Source organism: Tamandua tetradactyla, chromosome 7, assembly GCF_023851605.1.
Source record: "Tamandua tetradactyla isolate mTamTet1 chromosome 7, mTamTet1.pri, whole genome shotgun sequence".
Lineage (NCBI taxonomy): Eukaryota > Metazoa > Chordata > Mammalia > Pilosa > Myrmecophagidae > Tamandua > Tamandua tetradactyla.
This window is the reverse complement of record NC_135333.1, coordinates 134528941-134550198: the sequence shown is the minus strand read 5'-3', so window position 1 is coordinate 134550198 and position 21258 is coordinate 134528941. Positions and strand designations below refer to the sequence as shown.

General features: G+C 40.8%; 1 protein-coding gene across 6 annotated transcripts in view; it reads left to right on the top strand.

Moving 5' to 3' along the window:
- GRIP1 (glutamate receptor interacting protein 1) overlaps positions 1–21258 on the top strand; it is a 733183-nt gene that overhangs the window by 408668 nt on the left and 303257 nt on the right. The window contains exon 1 of one of the 6 annotated variants that reach the window (XM_077111340.1): positions 20552–20782. The exons of the other annotated variants lie outside the window; for them this stretch is intronic. Within the exon in view, the coding sequence (XP_076967455.1) occupies positions 20728–20782 (55 nt within the window). The 5' untranslated portion in view covers positions 20552–20727. Of the gene's footprint in view, positions 1–20551; positions 20783–21258 lie in introns of those variants that run through there. 6 annotated transcript variants of the gene reach the window in all.

Sequence of the window (21258 nt, the reverse complement as noted above, 5' to 3'; positions counted from 1 at the left end):
TAGAGGACGTGTGTGGTGCTCCCATCTATTCTTTCTTGTATCTCCTGAGCAACCAGATAAACTAGATAGACTCAGTTTAAAACCCCGGAGGAGATAGGACAGAAGAACCACCCTAGAGCCAACAGGGAGAAGTAAAACTTATTACCTTAACTGAACCAATGGTGAAACAAAGAGTCAGAAGTTAAATGAGTTCAATCCAGAACAAATCTGGGTATTTGCTCTCTACGATTCTCGTTATAAGGTTCCAGAAGGTGAAAGCAAGAGAAGAGGAAATGATGACACCTAAATCTCTATCCTAGTAGACTAGAGGGTTGGTACGTGAACGATCAGAGAGGAGGTAGCTGAAATGGAACTATCTTGGGGAGAATTAGTTAAGTTCTGCCTGGCATATGTTGGAATTTGAGATGATGGTAGGAATTTCAAGTATTAATATACTAAGTGTGTAATTGAGAATATGGCATGCATACAAGTACAGCTTTTACTATTCAATAAAATTTACTTTTTTAAACATCAGACAGCCTCATATATAAAGAAAATGATGTAGACAGGTAAGACTTTCTTTCTAAATCAGGTGCAATTAATTGGGAACTTAATTACCTTTGCTGTCTTCTGGTCATGTATTTAATGTGTCATTTCTTTCCAGGCGTATTCAAGTCCGGGTGTATATTGATAGTATGTTCATTGAATAGAAGACTTTTGAGACAGTACTCGTGAGCCTGCATATCTGATGGCACAAGTCCTGTTTAGCAATGTTTCATTCTTTTTCATGCTCATAATCTCCAGTTATTTTAAATATTGTAAAAATGATTGCTTGCAATTATATTCATTCTGTCCATTGATGATTATTTTCTAGTTCTTGAATCCAGATAAATCTAGGTATTGGTCCAGATCAATACTAAGAGGATCAGTAAGTTTTTCTTCTTATTCCATTTCTCTTTACTGAGATCTTGATTTACATTTGCTGATTACAGCAATTTGTGTGGCCAACATGAGATACATAATTTGAATAAGGTCAGAACTTCCTAACAAAGGGATTAACCCACTTGAAATATTCTCCAAACAATTGCTGTTCGTCCTCCTTACACCCTGTCTTTCCTGAAATTTAGTTTCAATTTCAGTGGACAGAGGGGCTTTCAGTGGACAGAGAAGGACACCTCTGTTTCATCCCTGCTCCCCATTCAGCCCAGTGCAGGTGGATGGTGGCATATTTTCCAGCCCTTCACTGCACAGCCTGAAGTAAGGTCTTAAATTTGATTGTCCCCAAATTGAGCCTTGAGGACCAGGTGAGTTTGTTTCATTGGCTGCTTTGTTGGTGCATTCCCTGTCCTACTTGAAGATGCTTGAGATGTCATTAAAAATGGCTTGTTTAATGGTGTGACAGCTGTGTTTTCACAAGACACTTATAGTGATGACATTAATACCTGCAGTGGCCCTCTCCAAGGAACTTTGCACATATTAATATATTTATTCTTCTCACGTCCCTCTGAGTGAGAAGAATTTCATTTTTATGCTTCTCTTACTGCAGGGGAAGAAACATATGGCAAAGGTGAAGCCTGGGGTAGGTCAGGAGAGAAAGGAATTTGGTCTTCATCTCCTTCCCTTTAGATTTTATTCCCTTTGTTCATGATTGCTACTCAAACAATTCCATTCTTCTGTCCACTAATACATCCATTTATTTCCTCATTACTTTGCTACCAAATATTATAAAGAACCAACTCTGTGTCAGGCACTAGGGGTAAAACTTGTCTCCATAGCAGTTCAAACCTCCGTTGTTGTACAGAAATTACCATGTGGCTTCAGAACTCAGAACAGCCTCTATGGGAAGTTTAGTTGGTTGACTACGGATGTAGAACATTCATTTATTCATTCAATAAGCAGTTTTTGGGTATCTGCCAATTTGGTAGATCCCTAATGTCCCTCCTGGACTAAAATTCTATAACTATAAACATTAATTTTTTTCATGTTAAATATATTCTGCCTTTTTCTAACTTATGTTCTTTTTGCCCTCTGACCATTATAAATATTAGGAATACAGAATTTGTGGAATTTCTATTTTGTTAGTCTGTCCTTAATACTTTCAAGGTTATTATTCTCTTCAGGCTAGCATGTTACTTGTCAGGAAACAAAATTAAAAAGGGTGCCAGGAGCATGACTCCTCAAGGTTAGAGTTTTCTGATGGTTGAGAGAACCAAATTGGTTGACTTGTATTTCTGTATGTCCCCTGGGGCAGGGGACCATTGACTGAGAAATGGAAGTCCCCTAAATCTGTGAATAGCCCCACCATGTTGTGACATAAGATAGATGGAGTTTTGAGATCATTGTAACTTTTGCTTATCATTCACTTCCCACAAATATATTAGCTATATTATAATTTGGTTCTCCTTTCTCTTCACTTGTCTCTCAATTTCTTTCATAGTTCATTCTCATCTGCCTCCTGCTGTATGTGGTTTCCTCTACCTCCTCTTCCATGGACATTTGCCTCCTTTTCCTGCAAGATCCAGCTCTAGTGCCACCAGATCTGTGAAACTTTCCCCCAGTTTCCTCACATCCTCTCTTATGCATTCACATCACTAAATTATTCCCCCCTCTTTATTCTCCCAACATCCTATTCATAGTGCCAATATAACGTGTCCCATTGAATTATTATCTGTGTCAGGTGACCCTGCATATAGAAATTATACATACGATGGGCATTCATTCACTATTTCTTTTCCAATATGTCATCTTCTATATCCCCCTCTGCTTAAAGACAAGGATCATCATACTCATTCTTGTACCTCCAGCACCCTAACCAGTGCTCTAAACAGTTGTTCTTAGCCTCGCAGTGGCACATAGCAGTGTGTTGGACAGGCTTTCCTCCCTCATGCTCAGCCAGGCTTTTAGATTCATGCTTCCAAACCCATCTTTCAGTGGTGGTTATGGCCTAGAGCCAAGAGGAGAAGGAGAGCTGACCATGGACATGGCAGCAGGATCTCCTCCCCACATGTAGCCCCAGGCCTTGCTGTGTGTGCCAACACTGGACTAATCAGTCCAATTCTAGAACAGGTGTTCTCTGTCCTGCATAGTGTTGCTGAGAGCGGAGGGGAAGAGTTTGCCACCTGGTCGGAATTTGTAGAAACAGATGCTGAAAAGCAAAAGCTTAGATTGCGTGCCGTGTCAGCAGCTTAGGAGTGCTTTGAGCTAAGTGTCTGCCCCCCTAAGAGCAAGCTTCTCTTGCTCAAGAGCATGCCTGGCCTCCCTTCTTGATCCACAGGAGTCAGAGTCTATTCTAGGAGCCAAGGTGTTTTATAATGCCCATTCCTCCTGTTCAAAATTAGCACACCTCACTGCCCTGGGAATCGGATGGTCCCTGTCTTGGATGCGGACGGGTGATTTGGAAAGGGAAATAAAAAGGTTTTCCCCTTTTAAATAGAGCTGCCTTTCTTTGATGAAATTAAACCAACAATAACCAGTTAGACTTCAGTGCTCTGGAAAAGTGACAGCCATCGGATAAGATTACAACACAGAAGGTGACTACTAGTCAGACCCTCTGCCTGGTGCTGGTTCTGTCCTTAGCCTTGGGGCATTTACTGGTCATCGCCATGCCTACTGTGGTCATCCAGGAATTGGATCTGTTGCTGGGTTATGGAAGCCACTCACTTAGGACTTTATACCTAGAAAACTAGGATGGCTGTGCTAGAGAACTGTATGGGTTGAGCGATTGAGGAGCATTAGACCACAGAAATGACAACCGCAGCGAATGTCACCACCATTTATAGAACCCTTACTGAAATGCCAAGCACTGTGCTAACTACTTTCAACATAATTTGATATGATCCTTTATTACACTAGGTATTTTTTTATTATCTTCCTTTGCAGTTGAGGAAACTGATGCTATCGTATGATAGTAATAACTAAACACAAAAGTCATACTGAGCATTGTTCTAGTTTGCTAGCTGCCAGAATGCAATATACCAGAAACGGAATGGCTTTTAAAAGGGGGGATTTAATAAATTCCTAGCTTACAGTTCTAAGGCCGAGAAAATGTCCCAATTTTCTATAGAAATGTCCAATCAAAGGCATCCAGGGAAAGATACCTTGGTTCAGGAAGGCTGATGAAGTTCAGGGTTTCTCTCTCAAGTGGCAAGGCTCATGATGAACACGGTCAGGGTTCCTCTCTCATCTGAAAGGGCACAAGGCGAACACGGCGTCATCTGCTAACTTCTTCTCCTGGCTTCCTGTTTCATTAAGCTCACTGGGAGGCATTTTCCTTCTTCATCTCCAAAGGTTGCTGGCTGATGGACTCTGCTTCTCGTGGCTGTGTCATTCTCTGCTCTCTCAGATTCTCCTCCTTTCTCCAAAATGTTTCCTCTTTTATAGGATTCCAGTAAACTAATCAGGACCCACCTGGAATGGGTGGAGACACGCCTCCAGCTAATCCAGTTTAACAACCACTCTTGATTAAATCACATCTCCGGGGAGATGATCTAATTACAGTTCCAAACATACAATACTGAATGACAATTAGAAGAAATGGCTGCCTTTACAAAATGGGATTAGGAATAAAACATGGCTTTTCTAGGGTACATACATCATTTCAAACCAGCACAAGCATTTACGATGTTCTGGTACTGTGCCCAATTGCCAAGAACTTGTCAGAATTATGATTTGAACTTTGGGATTTTTATGGCTCTAAAGCCAAAGCTCTTAAACCACTGCTCTCAGCTACCCCCTCTGGATAGCAGCCTTGTACAGTAATGGTTAGTCCATGTCGAGGGTACTGAAGACTTGGATCATGCTGGAAACAGTCATGCAGCTATGCACTGCTCGAGGACACTGTGTCTGGGCAGTGCCATTCTCATCTTAGACGTGGTGAGTGTACGTGGTTATTATGGCATCTTTTTGCCAGCAGATGGCAGTAAAATGTCTTGAGGAAGAGACGGCTTTTTCTAAATCTCACTACGGTTCCATATAGACTAGCAGTGGCCCTGGCATGATAGGAGATATGGAGAAGGGTGATGGAGTAGAGACATGTTTAGGAGATGAAATTGTCAGGACTTGGATGATGATTGGATTTAGTGAGGAAGTTAAAACAGAGGACACATCAGGGATAATTCTTGAAGTAATGACTATAATCCAAATCTCCTCAATGAGATAGCAAACCCATATATTTTAATTTCTCAAGTGTCAGATTTGACTGCAACCAAATCACTCACTAAATTTGTGATCAATTCAAAACGTTAAATCTTCCTAAGCATACGCCTTCATTTTTTGCCTCCACACATAACTTACATTTTTTTAACCGTGGTCTCTGCCTTCCAGCCATGTGAAATACAATGGTAGTCTAAGGAAGGAAGAGGACTTCCTTGATTTCTACAGGCAAACCCCTACAACAGTTTTTTTTTTTCCATGAGTGGGTTTTAGGGGATTCGTGATCCCCCTGGAATTACTTGCCATGTACTGTGAGCATGTGAGTTTGTGTGCATTTTACTGGGGGAAGTTTCCCTAGCATTTCTCAAATCCTCAGATGGTTCAGAGGCTTAAAACAAAAACATTTTGTCTGAGGTTGTTATGTCACCCCGGGGAGATCTAGAATAGATTCAGGGGAACAAACGCAAATTCCTACAAGGGCCAAACTGATGATAACAGATAGTGAACTAGTGAATGAAGTAACCCTGGTGGGGCTTGTGTGAGCTGGAGAATGTATTTTCCCCCAAATCGAAAGTGGCAGTCATTGCCCAGCTGCTGAGAGTTGCAGTGCAAAAATGCAAGCCCAAAGTAACCAGAGCTCTTAGTTTTTCAGGAGAAGCCATGAGGTGATTTTAAAGTATGCATAGACGAAACGGAACATACGGAGGCCATGTGTAACCCTTCTACTGCCAGTTAAACGATTGAGTTAAGATATCAGCCTGTGATTGATAAACTGAAGACCTGGCTCTCTTGGGATGAGGAGACATCCCATGATAGAAAATACTGCTATCACTACTGCTACTGTTCATTATAGCATCAACATTAGCAATAATCATGGGTAACACATTGAGTGCCTCATCCGTTCCCAAGCACTATTCTAAATACTTTATTCATAATAACGCTTCAACCTTCTCAACAATCCTGATGTCGCAGACGCTTAGCTGGCATTACTATGTGTCAGGTGCTGTTCTAGGTGCAAGGCTAACTCATTGAATCCTTGTAAAAATCCTGGGATTAGTAGGGGAAACTGAGGCACAGGGAGCTTTAGTAACCTGCCCTAGGTTAAATACTAGATTCAAACCTGGGCAGTCTGTTTCCAGAGTCTGCAGTCTTCACCATGCTGTTCTAGCTGTCCCTGGGGAGCTCTGGGTACTGCCACTCTTCAGATAACACTCAGCTGTGGCACTCAAGGGTCCCAGGCAAGTGCTCTCCACAGTGGCATGGTGATGAGGCGCTTGTGACCGAATGAAGGCAGCCCCTGGTCTTCTGTGGAATCCATCTCATTTTCATGCATCACCAGCCATGCTTTATTCAATCTTTGTGTGTTTTTTTTTAATCTCCTCTGAAATGAGCAGACCATAAATCCTTTACTAGATGAAATTTTCAAATAATAGTGATAGATGGCCTTGTCTTTTGTCTTCTGACAAGTTTGGCCCAGACTGTCATCACAACAGTCAAAAGGGGTTGCATTATTATTAGATGGCATCTAGGTACAGTGCAAAAAAAGAAAGTGACAGCTTAATTTGCCACTCAGATTTGTTTCTTCCAAACGCCCTCAAGTTAGCGAGGCTTCTTAAGGCTTTGCACAAAAGAAACTCAGGGAATAAGTGAGAAATTACAGTTGTAATAACAGAGAATTAGCTTTAATCTGTGCACAGATAACATAGAATCTGTGTCTGATGAATGAGAATGGAATTATAACATGGAAGCACACAGTGAATGGCAGAATGCTCTTGTTTTACTTTCTATTAGTGCCAATACAGAAATCCAAACCTTACTGAGAGATTGGTCATAGAAAAGTGAGAGAAGGAGGAAAGGGACAGAATGTGAATTTATGCAAAAGTTGTCTATGAATTATGCAAAACGGGTCTCTAATTTCTTGCTTAGAAGAGACCCTTTGTTTAAAAAAAAAGTAGATTTTCCTGTTAGTTTACAACTTTACAGTTCCATCAGCTCACCAGTTTTATGATGCTTTCTATGAGTAATGAGTCTTAGTAGTTGGTGCACTTCAATTAGCATATGCTTTTGCTAAATATTTTGTCCTTCATTGACTCCCTTTTGATGGATTTATCTCCTTCCCCAAGCAGATTCAAAGAGGATCAGTGGAAGGCCTCTGTTCTAGTTTGCTAGCTGCTGGAATGCAATATACCAGGTACAGAACAGCTCTTAAAAAGGGGAATTTAATAAGTTACTAGCTTACAGTTCTAAGGCCGAGAAAATGTCCCAATTAAAACAAGTCTATAGAAATGTCCAATCTAAGGCATCCAGGAAAAGATACCTTGGTTCAAGAAGGCCGATGAAGTTCAGGGTTTCTCTCTCAAGTGGAAAGGCACATGGTGAACACGGTCACGCTTCCTCTGTCATCTGGAAGGGCTCACGGTGAACACGGCATCATCTGCTGGCTTCTTCTCCTGGCTTCCTGTTTCATGAAGCTCTCCGGGAGGCATTTTTCTTCTTCCTCTCCAAAGTTCGCTGGCTGGTGGGCTCTGCTTCTCATGGCTATGTCGTTCTTCTCTGCTCTCTCTGAATCTCTCTCATTCTTCAAAATGTTTCCTCTTTTATAGGACTCCAGAAACTTATCAAGACCCACTCAAATGGGTAGAGACATGTTGTCACCTAATCCAGTTTAACAACCGCTCTTGATTAAATCACACCACCAGGGAGATGATCTAATTACAGTTTCAAACATACAGTATTGAATAGGGATTATTCTACCTTTGTGAAATGGGATTTTGATTAAAATATGCTTTTCTAGGGGACATACATCCTTTCAAACCAACACTGCCTCTTTTCCTAGGGGCTAGTTTAATGCCAGTCTTGAAAATAAAATACTAGGCATGAAGCCAAAAGAAGGGTAGCTACAGAATTAAAAAAAAAAAAAAAGAAATTGCCTATAAAGAGAACTCTTATTGATCTCTGGGACCTACAACCTAAAATATGGACGAATGAATAAACAAGGGTATGTTGTGAGCTCTATGGGGTGCCAGACTTGATAATATAGCCCATCATTACAAACCGGAGAGCTATACAACCAGAAAGATAAGTCAGTGGATCAACTACCTGTTGAAAAGTATATATGTTTTTAAACTATCTCATGAAACTTCAAAGTAAACTTTTTTCCTGGTTTACTTTTAATTAAATGTTATGACTTTTTCCTTGCTTTGTGGGAAGAAAGATGTAGTGTGTCCATTTGATGCCTCTCCATATTGGGCCTAAACATATCATCGGACTTGCATGAACCTAGAGCTTCTGATAGTTTGAACATTTGTCTTCAGCTGGGACCACAGATATAAGCAATTGAAGAATTAATGTTGACTGAAGAAAACTCCTAACATGAGAAATATCATCGGAGTTGGCTTAGATGGTCCAAGAGGAGCAAATTCCATTAGCAGTTAGTTGCATTGAAGTTGAGTATGTGAAAGTAAGTACTAAAGTTAGAAGGGAAGGTAAAAAAATCTCATAAAGTCAAAATTACCTTTGAGCAATCTTGTATTTCTTGGGCTGGGCAGGGTTGAAGTAGTTGGCCAAAATTAGGGACTATGCCATATTATACAAAACAACACTGGTGGCATGTTCACCTGAAAAGAGTCAAGCAAGGACTGAGAACTCCTGTAGGAAGAAGAGATTCCCAATAGCTGCTCTGACATGCAGGCTTCAATGACAATAATTAAATTATGTGTAGTTCCCTTTCTGGGTCTCTGTCGCTTTGTCTCTGTCTTTTTTCTCTCAAGATGCCCAGCTGAAATCACATAAACTAAATGTGTGTGATTTGACTCCATTATATTGCATTTTTATATTGATGTGCTTTTTTTTTTATCACCAATCCAAATTTTATACTTATATCCAAGACTTGCTCCTTCCATGATGCCTGCCTGGACTACCTGAAACCTCAAGCGTATTTTTCTTCACTCTGAGTAACTGCAGTACATATACTGATGGAAACTATTTCAGCATTCATATATTTGGGACCCCTCTCACCTAGAGCTTAAACTCCTAAAGAGAGGTACCTGTGTATTCCCCCTCATTTATATTTCTAACGGTACCTAGAACAAGCTTGTCACAAAAAAAATATATGATTTTGCATGACTCTATCCTAAATTTACTCAGCTTTTAGCATGTATTTAAGGCTCCTCCCTATCTTGCACTTTATTAGATTTAGGGTAGACCAGATTCCAATTCTGCAAACTTCTTCTGACTTACAGTCACAGTTTGTAACTGGGAATTATATGGAAAATCTTCTGACCTGAAGAAAATGGTCCGTAACATACAAGATCCAGATTGATAATGCTTATTATAACTGGTGTTAAATCAACTTTAACGACACTTTTTTTTCCCAAAGGCTCAGACTTCTTTGAGGGAAGAGGGAATGAGGTTGGTTGTGTATCTGTATTGCTCACATTTATATAACAAGCCTGTGAAGTTGGGAGTGCAGGAATTTTAATCCAGATTTTATAGCTGAGAAAGCTAAAGTTTAGAGCAGTTAAGTGCTTTCTTCTCAAGGCTGTGCATCTAAAAAATAATGAAATCACAACTCAAACTAAGGTCTTTTGTATTTTACGTGCATTTATCCATTCATTCATTAAGTACCTTCTGTGTCCTAGTCACTGTGTCTGGTATAACATTCAAAGACAAATAAGATCCTTCTCTTCCTTGGGGAATTCAGTCTAATAGAAGAAATTAGCAGGTAAACGAATAAGGATAGTCCACAGTGTTCCAGTAAGAGTGACGGAGGGACAAAGGCCTGGATTTCGGAGGAGACTGGGGTGTTCCGAATGCTCCTTTTCTCTACGTGGCTGGAGCGTCAACGGGATCGAGAGATAGGCTTAGAGAAGCCGACAAGGGCCACTTCATGAAGATCCCGGAAGGAATGCTACGGAGAACGAATGGGCTTAAGACGGTGATAGTCAAGCTTTTCGTCTTTAAGCAAAACTCAGAAAGATAAATCAAAGGGGTATGAGACAGGACTGGAGAAGACCTACTAAGACTAAATAAAAGTTAAGGCAAGATGTGGGCAAGACACGATGTGATGGGCAAGCAGGTCCGCGTCCATGGGGCTGTGGAGGAGTTGGGGAGCAGTTGGATAAGGGGCCCCGGGAAGAGGCCAGGAAGGCTGGAGGGGTGAGGACGATAATGTGTAATATCCAGGAAGGGGAAGTGGTCTCACAATGAAATGTTATATTCTAGTCCTTTTTTCCCCCTAAATATTATCAAGTAGAGTACTCCAGTCCTGTGCTTTCGATTTAGTAGTCGTGTGTGGCTACTCAGCACTAAAAATGTCGCTTTTCAGAATTGAAATGTGTTGTAAGTACATGATACACACCAGATTTCAAGGACTTAGTATGAGAAAATTGGTGTAAAAATATTGTTGATAACTCCTCATGTAGACTCCATGATAAATGAAAATATTCTGGATGTATTGGCTTAAATAAAATATATTACTAATATTAATTTCATCTCTTTTTTTTTGCTTTTTTAATGTGGCTAATTGAAAAATAAGTTCCATCTGTATTGTGCATTAGTAGCTTGCATTATATTTCGATGGACTAGACTGCTCTAGAAATTATGTATATAATAGATATTTTAAAAACCCCAGGGCAAGGAGGATTTTGGAGCAGCACCGTGGAATCCCTGCCAAGCATGACCCTGATATATGAAGTTGATTTCCCATTTTGTTCTTTAGAATATTTTTAAGAGCCCTCTGTGCCCAAAGGGAACTAGGGTATGTTTGGAATCTGCTAGTTCTTGAAGTAATTCTGCTGCATATTCTGAGGCTAGGGTATTTCTCGAACTTTCTGAATAAGAAAATTCGCAAAAGACTAGGATCATATATACAAGATGCATGCATGGGGAGAAGCAGGAGGCCTAACAAAGCAGCCTCTGAGGCTGCAGAGAGGGCTCAGGAACGGGGAGAGGGGCTCTAGGACTGACAGTGGTTACTAGAGCTCCCCTACCCAAGGTCCACGTCGGGTGCCCTGACAAACAAAGCCCTGGCCATTCCAGAATGGTTTATTCCAGGTACCTGCAGTGCCCATCCCACACTTCTTGGTTAATGTAGTGCTCCCTAAATGTCTGTTGATCCAGCTTCTCTAGTCCAGGAAAGAAGAGCCTAGCAAAGAAATGGTCCAGAGGTAGCAAGGACCTCAGTCTCCTCTCAGGACCCCTCTACCTCCAGCTGAGATGCCTCCATCAGGACTGTTCTCTGATCACACAGGTCTGAGAGCTGCAGCCCTTTTGTTCTCAGCCTTTTGTATGCCAATGTGCACTGATTATACACTTTGAAATAGTACCATCTTATTCTCCCAGACTTCTCTGTCTAGGCCTTTCTTGCATTCAAGAAACATTTATTAAGGACCTATTGTTCTTCCGATCCTGAGACCACAAAGCTGAAAACACTGCCTGTGTCCTCCAGCTCCTTTCTGTAGTGTGGGAGTTGACCCTGCACATCGGCTGTCGTTGCTCTTAAGTACAGTGGGCAAGTAGAAGCAGTTTCTTCCATGGTGAAGTGGGGTTAATAGTCCTTCCTCTGGTGTGGACTCGTTGTGAGGAGTTAAGGAGGAAATGTATGTGTAGACTTGACCCATGGCTGGCACACGGTGAGTGCCGTGTAAGTGCTGGCCATGTCAATAATAACAATGACAACACATACGTTCATGAAAATGCTAATCATGACAAACTGACCTGAGGTCTTCCCTGAAGTCTGGCCTGAGCTCAGGTCCCCCTCACTCCCCCACCTTTGCTTGACGCAGGCTCTCCCTTGACTCTCCCCTCGGCCCCTGGTTTCTTGGTGACTCTCCCTCTGCTCCTGACTCTGGGTACTCCAGAAGTCCTTGGGGGCATGTCCACATGGACTTGTCATGAGCCATATAAGAACTTTGAGGTGACCTCTGCAATTAACCTCCCTGACTGCCGGTGGGGACTTGTACCGAGGTTTCCCTCCAGGCCTCTGGCCTCAGTTTGGGCATCTGGTCAGCTTTCCAGTCAGCCTGCAGGAGCCCTGCACTCCCATTTCTGATCCTTTGCTGCCCTCTAGTAGCAGCTTGCCCCACTGCGCAGCCAGAACACAAAACGGGACTGTTTAGGAGCTGGATCATAGGGGGTGCAGCTGGGTGTTAAGGAGATGCCTGCAGAGAGAAAGAGACCCACTTAAGAATGTCCTCTGCACCAACTTCATTTTCTCTTTTTATCCTCTTCTCCATTCCTTCCATCTTTATAGAGACACTTTTTTTTCCCCTTTAGGTATTATGAGAGGGTTCTTCTTGCCTTTTGGTGGAAAATAAAAGAAACACCTTGGCTTTTTCAAAGCCAGTAATCATTGATTGAAAGGTGTTTGCACACATCCCCAAGGATCCCTTTAATGTTATTTGTATGGAAATAAAAGTGAGAAATAATGAGCACTATAAAAGAAATGGAGAGAAAAGCATCCTTCTGGGGTGTGGTAATGAGCTTAGGAAGATAGAACCTGGTTACTAGAAACCTTGGGGATTTGGTAAAATGTGGATTTTCTATGAGAGAAGCACAAGAGTGAGACCTTTGCTCTCCTTTTTTTCTGAGACTGTACTCCGTATAGAAATATATTACAAATGGGGTGAACTGTAGGACATTCTAATTTTTTTCAGACACATACTCACAGACATGAATGCACACAAGCACAAAAAAATCATTTTTAAGTTTGAATATAATTATTTACATAAATGCTTTAAAATTGAAAAAATGCTTACTTATTTATTATCTCATTTGATCATCACAGCAACCCAGTAAGACAGGTGAATGCAATAATATAACAGAAAGTCAGAACTCTAAGAGATCTTAGAGACACAACCTTCTTGTTTTACAATTCAAGAATCTGAGATTTAAGAAGAGTTTTAGTCATATTCCTTTGATCCAATGACAGAAACGCAACCCAAACTGGATTCACAAAAAGAGGACCATTGATTCATATTGACTCATATAACCAGGGTGTATGGCTCCAGGAATGGATAGATCCAGATATTCCAAGAATATCTCCAGCAATCAGTCATTCTCCATCTATTGACCCTTCTTTCCTGTGTCATAGCATGGTTCAAAGGCAGCCTCTCTCAAAGTGGGGATAAGCTTTCAGCTCCGTGCTCATAACCTACCATCCTCAGTGGGACAAGAACGTCTCATTTGCAGTAGTCCTAACAAAAGTCCTGGGATTGCATCTCACCACCTGGCTTGAATGACTGCCTATTTCTGGACCAATCCCAATGTTATCATCCACTGGGTCAGGCCTGATGCCCAACTCTGGAGGGCTGGTGGGGGAGAGCGCCAGCCCTAGCCATACCACATAAACTGAGAGTGGGTCCTCCAAAGAAGGCAAGGTAATTTTACCCTTAAAAGAAGAAGGATGACTCTGATGCATGAACAGTTTGTAAGGTCAAATGATGTTTTGTGTAAATGTGATTATGTAGCTTGTTGGTTGAAAGTCTGGACTATGTGTACACTGTTCTGGGTTAGAATGTCCCACACTAATGTCAACTTGTCAAGGGAATGAATTGTATCTTTTTTCACCCTTCTACTCCCAGGGCCCACTCTGGTGACCAGCGCAAATGAGATGTTTGGTAAATTTACCCAAGATCAAGTAGTCAATATGTAACTGCATTGGACTTTTAACTTGAGACTTTTGACTCCTTATTTAGACATCTTTCTCTGTTTAATTTTCCTTTTTAATCCTTTTCCACCATCATTACAATCAGTGTTATCTGATTAAAATATTCGTGGATGAGGGGATTTGTCACCTACTGGTATACGTTTTACTGACCCGCAACACACTGGCTTGAAGGAGTTTCTCAGTTTCATTGTATCAGAAATGATAATTATAGCAAGACTTACTTTTCACTCGTTTTAAATTCATTAGATTTTTATGCATCTGGAAGGTACCTTAAAATAGTCAAGACAATGTATTTGAGTGAGTAAAGTGATTGAGAATTGAGGAGGCTTTGTTGCATTTGTTGTGATTTGTTTGTTTACTTGTGTTTAACACATGCATTCATACTGCGGAAAGCTTAGCTTTCCCACAAAATGAAAGTCATCAAAATAGTAGCTAAGCAGCAAGAAAGAAGGTCAGTTCGGAAGCGAATTGTTATTGTACAGAATCCTGCACTAAAGAAGACTAGAATTGCAAAGCCTTTAAATCACAGATTACCGAGTATACAAACTTTTAAAAGCAGAACACATTCCTGACTTCAGAGATGCATTATATCCTTGACACACTGTAATTATGCTTATTAGACCAGAATCTACTATCGGGATGAGTGTGGATTTGCTACTTCATTCAGAGCCATACCAAAGAGACAATTATTTCAGTGTGCAGCGCCACCGCTCCTTGGGTTGGGCTTTTGAATTTGTTGCATTTCTTGCATTCTCAGTAGTGCATCAACCGTGTACTGAGTGGAAAGTAAATATTCCTTTAAGTCAGCCTTCGTCTGTGTTCTTAAAATTAGTCTGTTATTTTTGTAACTATGAAACTTCTCCCTTAGGTAATATTCTTTTGCCTTCCAAGGTTTGATATATCTCCAACTGTATCTTCTAAGTACATGGGGTTATTGATATGAAAGTACTCTTTATCCCTAAAAAGAACAGAAATTTGACTAGCACTATGCGATTTGAATTATAACTCCGCCCTAAGGAACTAATCAGATATTAAGAAAAATAAAAATAGAAGCATTTACCACCGATTCTGGGATAAGTTGGGAAGTAGCCCCAGTGTGGACCCAGTAACCCCGTTTCTAGAGCAAAGCAGTCAATACATGTAGGTGAGAGAAAAAATCGTGCATCAGGGCTAGAGTGCTGGCAGTCAGAATTGAAATGAGTTGCAGGGAGTTGCAAAGATGGACTGAGGTGGATTGAGATGGGATGAATTATGAAGGAAGATGATGAAGGCATCAGGGAGTTCTTAGAGGAGGAACGGGCATCCTGTGGGGAGAAGATGGTGAGCTTGATTTGGTTCATATTTAGTTTGAGATGGTCAAGGAGGGTTCCCACAAATCATTGATCAGATAATGTGGTTTTGGAATGAAAGGGTTAGTTGGGGCTGATGATCAAGCTTTGGAAGTCAAAGCACAGAGGCAGTTGTTGGGGCCCTGGGAGTAGATAAAATGCTGAAGGAGGAGGACAACATGCTATGACCAAACTTGGGGTGGGGGTGGGGTGCAGGAGGAAGCTATCTTCTGAGACAGGAGAATGAAGACGTGTGAAACCAGGAGAAATTATAGGATTTAAGGGAAATGGATTATTTCTCACTGCTGTGATCATGGAAGATTTCAGACTAAGGGATGGTTTTAGTTGTTAATCCCACCTCCTCCTCCATTATGATTTCTCTGACCAAACCAATCCATGCTAATCTCATGGAGGCAATGTAAGGAAGAGCCTGGGTTCTCTAACCAAATACCAGATTGTACAACTGTATTCCCTGTTAAACACATGGTGACTAATAAAGTCCTGTAGTAGCTCTTCTCCTAAGCACTTTGCACAAATAAATTCAATTAGTCATTAAAACAAGCCTAGAAATTATTTTTACCACGTAACAAGTAAAGAACAGAGAAGTTAAGAAATTTGTTCAAGGTCACAACAAGCCATTTAGTGGTCAGGTTTCTAAATCTCTCAGTTTGATTCTAAAGTGTGTGATTTTTACCTCTATACCATTCTCTCACTATATTGTCTTGGTAAATAGTTGGATTTAATCGCAGCTTTCAGGGGGATGATTTCTGACAGATTTCCTCTGGTACTGTATTTCTCATTTTCCACATGTCCTATCCTGTAACATTTCCCATCGGATGCTTTTAGCTGACAAATCTCTAAAGGTCTGATTTTTGTGGGGGCTTTTCTGGCCTTCTCATGTTAAGTGCAGATAACTTTCTTCCCCGACACTGTGAAGGGCATTAAAGCCCTGGCTAGATGAGCAAATAAGGCATGGTGTTTGCATTTCTACCCATCTTTTCGTATCACAATACACCAGGGACTCAGAGCCACTAAGTGCTTTTTAATCACCCCAGAATTGCAAGAATATGTCCTAACGACACTTCCTGAAGGGCGTCATTACTTCTACAAAAATGTTTTCTCATAAAATATTTGTTAAAAAATGCCTAATAAATCCTGTCTTGGGCAATTACACCAAATCTCTACTCCTTTAGAGCCCCTGTCAGCACATTAGAGCTTGTTTTTCATAACAGTTCTCAGCTGTAGCTCATCAGTGCCAAGTTCTGTTCTGAGGACATGTTCTTTGCCTCAACCTAACAGTTGCTCTCACATTGATACACTCCATGAATTAAGTGGCAGGCAGCAATCCTAAGAATTTTAACATATTTGAGGATAATATTTGCTTTTAACAACTTCGCAAAGGAAAATAAAAGCAGCTGAATATATTAAGCCAAGGATGTGAATGAGGTTGTCCACAAGGAGCTAAAAAAGGAGTAGGGGTCAGTTTTGGACCTCAGTAAGCATAGTGCTGTGAACTACACTTGAAAACTTAGAAAATGCCCAGTAGACATTAATTGTGGGGAAAAATATCCTTATATTCAATACTAGCCAATTCAGGATACCCTGTGCTCTTTAAATAATGACCTAGCATGTAATTTGACATTTGGGAGCAAAAGCACTCGAAGAAAAAGAAAGTTAATCCTTGAAGAAATAACTGAAAAAATGGGATCTATCAAATCTATTTTGTAATATGAAGATTTATTAAATCACATGAGATGAGGAAGAAGGTGCAAATTATTTTAGTACTTTAATTAAATTTATTTTAGTAATATAAAAGAATACATTTCTTAGAGTTAATCCCATTATTTTGCTTTTTTATTTTTTTAAAGAAATTTCTCGGGTGTAGGTATATGGAAGGAAACTTGCTCGTGGTCATTCTTCATTGTTAAGAATCAAGAGAATCTGCAAAGAGCATTGCTAATTTGGAGGTGGACATGTTCCAAAGAAGTATGAAGGAAATTCTGGGGGCAAGAAAATTATCAGAATAAGATAACAGAGGAGCCCTGGGGAAGCACCCACCTTTGATAGCTCTGTGCAATGCTTTTATTTCAAGAATGCATTGGAATCCTTGAGCCCACCTGAAGGTTCCTTGTCAGCTGTGCCCTATCCCGATCCTATAGAAAGATTAGTATGCCTTGACACTGGGGATGGCATGCAAAATATTCAGACAGGTATGGTGAAGATACAGACCAGTCAGAATGGAGAAGCTGTGCAGTTAGACACTTGTGCATGATGGTGAGTCCCTGTAGGTTCCTGTGCTGAACGCCTTTCTGTTTGGGTTCCTTTGGCTCACAGTTGTTCTGGGCACATTTCCTGTGTGTCTGAGGGGTCAGGGCACAGCCAGGGGAGAAGGGCAGGTTGAGGTGATAGACTGTAGATACCGCTCCTGTTTTAAGATTCTTTGCTGATTGGATTTTCACCCCTGGAATCTGATCAAGTTTTCTGTCAGTGGAAAGGGAACAGTGAGAAAGCGAAGAGTAGAAGGAATATTTAGCCAGGGACAAGAAGCTTTACCATTTACTAGCTGATTGACCTTGATTAAGAACACACTGTCTGAGAACCAGTTTCCTTTTCTGTAACAAAAACCCATGATAGAGTCACACCAGTGATACATCATGTGCGAAAGTGCTTTGTAATCTGCTAAATTCTATATAAACATGAAGGACGCGTGTATTATAACTTAGGGAAACTAATGGCTTTTTTAAATCCCTGAAATAATTCCTCTTACCACGCAGAGCATTATCTTTTGAATCATCAGCCCCCAATCCATCAAGCCAATATTTTCATATAGTGAGTTCTTTAAAGAGAGGCAAACCTTATGAACCAGGTCTTTCTCCTGATCCTTTTGGAGCTTTATCAAACACATAGTTTGCAACATTTTACCTGCTTTATATTTCTCTAGCCATAACCTTGAAAGAGCACGTTGTGAAGTTTGTGTTATCTAGACAGCTGAGTCAAACATAACTAGCATGAGTTGGTTATAGGGTCCCAAAGGCACATGCTTAAATAATCTGGTGGCAGAGAAATGTAAGTCACGCTGGCTTAGAAATGGCTCATATTAGGAGGCTGAGGTCCAGTTCCACCAGTGACCTTGGCCATTTGGGACCTTTGTTCTACAGGTCAGTAAGTTTCCAGATGGAAATGCTTGCACTGGCTAGCAGGCATTTTGCCCACTCTGGGAGTCCACAAATAGAGGCTCACATTAGGCTCACAAAGGGCTTAGGGCCAGAAGACCAATCTTGAAACAGCTTCCAGGGAGCTCTCTGAGGACTAGAGCGACCAGAAATGGAAGAAGCTGGGAACACATGGCAGGTTCCTTCTTTTCCTGGGAAAGGGTTACTCTAGGATGGCTCCATTTCTGCAAGATCCCTGGAGCTGAGCCTGAGCTGATTAACAGGATATATATGAATTGGCAGCCACATTATCCAAAGAGAAAAAAAAAAAGGTCCCCCTAAGTTGGTAGTTCTGAACATCTTGGGACCAGAGGACAGAGCTAAAAGATTTTGAATGGGGCTTACTAGTTAAAAGGAGACTATCTGATCATTTTAACCTTAAAGAAGAAGCAAATTAGATCTAAGTGTGTACAACAGCAGGGAGGCAAGAGATTTCTGTATGATTTTGAGTTTTATTTGAATAGGCATTAATAAAATGGACTGGAGTGATGATATTCCACAGACAAGATTTTACTAATACTGCTTAACAGCTACATCTTCTGAGTGCCTGGGTTTTAAGAAAGATGTTGGATTTGGGGAAATGTCTTGAAAATAGCTAACTATAAATATTTATCTCACTTTGGCTAATAACCCAATTTTTATTTTAAAGCAAAAAAGAAAAATCAGGGTAGCTAAAATATTAGTAGGGTTGGCCTAATGGAGATACAATGAGATGGGCTGAAATTTGAAGGATTTTTGTTAATTGGAACAATTATAAAAATTTGATTCTGCACTGTAATCCACTTAATATAGTCTTTCCTATTGATTACAAGTGGCTGATTGCTTTTTCAAGGCTGTCCTTCATAAGGGAATTCAGAGCGTTTCAAAAACCTTTAAAGTAGAGGTTTACAATATTGTTATTTTTCTCACACAGAAAATATTTGTATTGGATCCAACATAGAAAGCATATGCATTACAATATCTGTGGATTGAATTGGTTTGACTTAATGTGGAATTTATGAATGAAGAGGAGAAAGCTCTACCACTAAATTTGGAATATTGGAAGTCATTTTAGAAACCAGCTTGACAGGTTTTTTGCAGACTTAGAGTAGAGAATAAAACTGTATGAATAATTCATACAGCTCTAGAAATATTAACCAAATGTTTGACAGTGCTATTTCTGTTCATTTTGACTAATTGACTGACTTTAATTTTAAAGTTCCTGGCCAACTGTCTGATTTTTGTCTAGTTTTCCAAATGATAGTGCTAACTGCTGTGGGAGGCTCCTGGCTTTTGATTAAAATTCCATCCCAAATGTTAGTTTGTATTGACTGTATAGTGAATAAGCTGCTGGTGCTGGCAGATGAAGAAATGTGCTCCGCCTCCTTGTCATTTTGTGAATGGATTGTGAAGGGTTTGTTCATTTGCTCTTCACTCCACTCACAAATATCTGCTATGCCACCAGGCCCATTTGCATAATGAGGAGAATGGTTTGGGGGAGGGCTGTTTGGGAAAAAGGATAATAAGGTACATTAAAAATAGAAATACTTGGCCTTGTTTGTTTTTATTCCTGATATCTTTAGAAGCAGTCTTGACTATGCTGTTTTCCAGCCAAGTCCGTTTTTGGAAAGGGTGATTAAAGGCCCTGGGTCTCCATCTGCTGACACCCCGCCTTGTCTGAGTACTTTCCCCTCAGCTCTTCTTGCATCTCCTCTATAAGCCTAGTCTGCCTTGACGCTGATATAACTGTGGAGTGCCAAATAGATCTTTCTGATTCTTTCGTAGGTATGGTTCCTTTTTACAGGCAAACGTATTATTTTCCCCTGAGTCCCAAAGATAAACTGCCTCCCTCCTTTCCCTTCCTTTTTTGTTGTCGTTGTGAAAAGAGCGTAGTTAATCTGTGATATACTCCCTTCTCCCTGAAGTACGAGTGCAAGCACTGAACTTGATTTCTAGTTAAATGAGACCCATAAAGGACCCTGACTTGAGGATGAGAAGGCAAGGAGTGGTGGTGGCTGAATTGGCTGAAATACATAACCCTTTGCCTAAACACAGTATGCATCCCTCAGTGCTTAGTATTAGATTTATGGAATGGCTCCTCTCCCCGCGTTGTCCCTGCTTTATACAATTTGGTGCTTTGTTGCTATCGAAACAGCCTGACTTTCTAAGCCATTGTGATTGTGCAGGGGGAGGAGGCTGTGGTGGGCAGGGGTGGTAGTAGAGCATGACAGAGCTTCTCCAGATGACATGTAGCGGACCTCTGCATCAGCCAAGAGGAATTAAGCTTTGTCACTCCCCACTGGGACTACCTTTCTCCTGGTCTGTGCGCACGGAATTCACATGCTGCTGCTGCAGCCACCGGAGCAGAGCCCTGAGTGTCCTCTTTTGCCACAGAAAGCAGTGAGCAAGAATGATAGCTGTCTCTTTTAAATGCCGCTGTCAAATTCTGAGGCGACTTACTAAAGGTATCGTGCTTTCCTTGTTATTCACTCAGCGCGTCTGTTGCAATCTTCTAAAAGCACAGTTTAATGTTTTTACTTTCAAATATGCCTGCCTTTACAATTTATTGTCAGGCAACAAAGAACTCAATGAGATATGTAGAGATGTATGTGTATAGGTAGACTCAGCCTTGCTTCCCCTCCTCATATCCTGGTTATGTTCTTGCTGAACCAGCTTGGGTGATTTTTTGTTTGTTTAATGCTTTTTCCTTCATTGCTGAAAAGAAAATGTGTTTTGAGTCCGGTGCTGAAGTTGTTGTGGGAGACCATCATTTTGCATGCTGATTAACTGGTCAAGAAGAATCCAGTGTGTGCTACTGTCCTTTCCATGATAACATGTTACTAAATGCAGCCGGCAGCTTCAGGCACCATACAGCTGGTGAATCCATGGAATTATTGTTTATTCTATTAATTTTCAACATCTCAGGAGCTTTTTCCCAGGA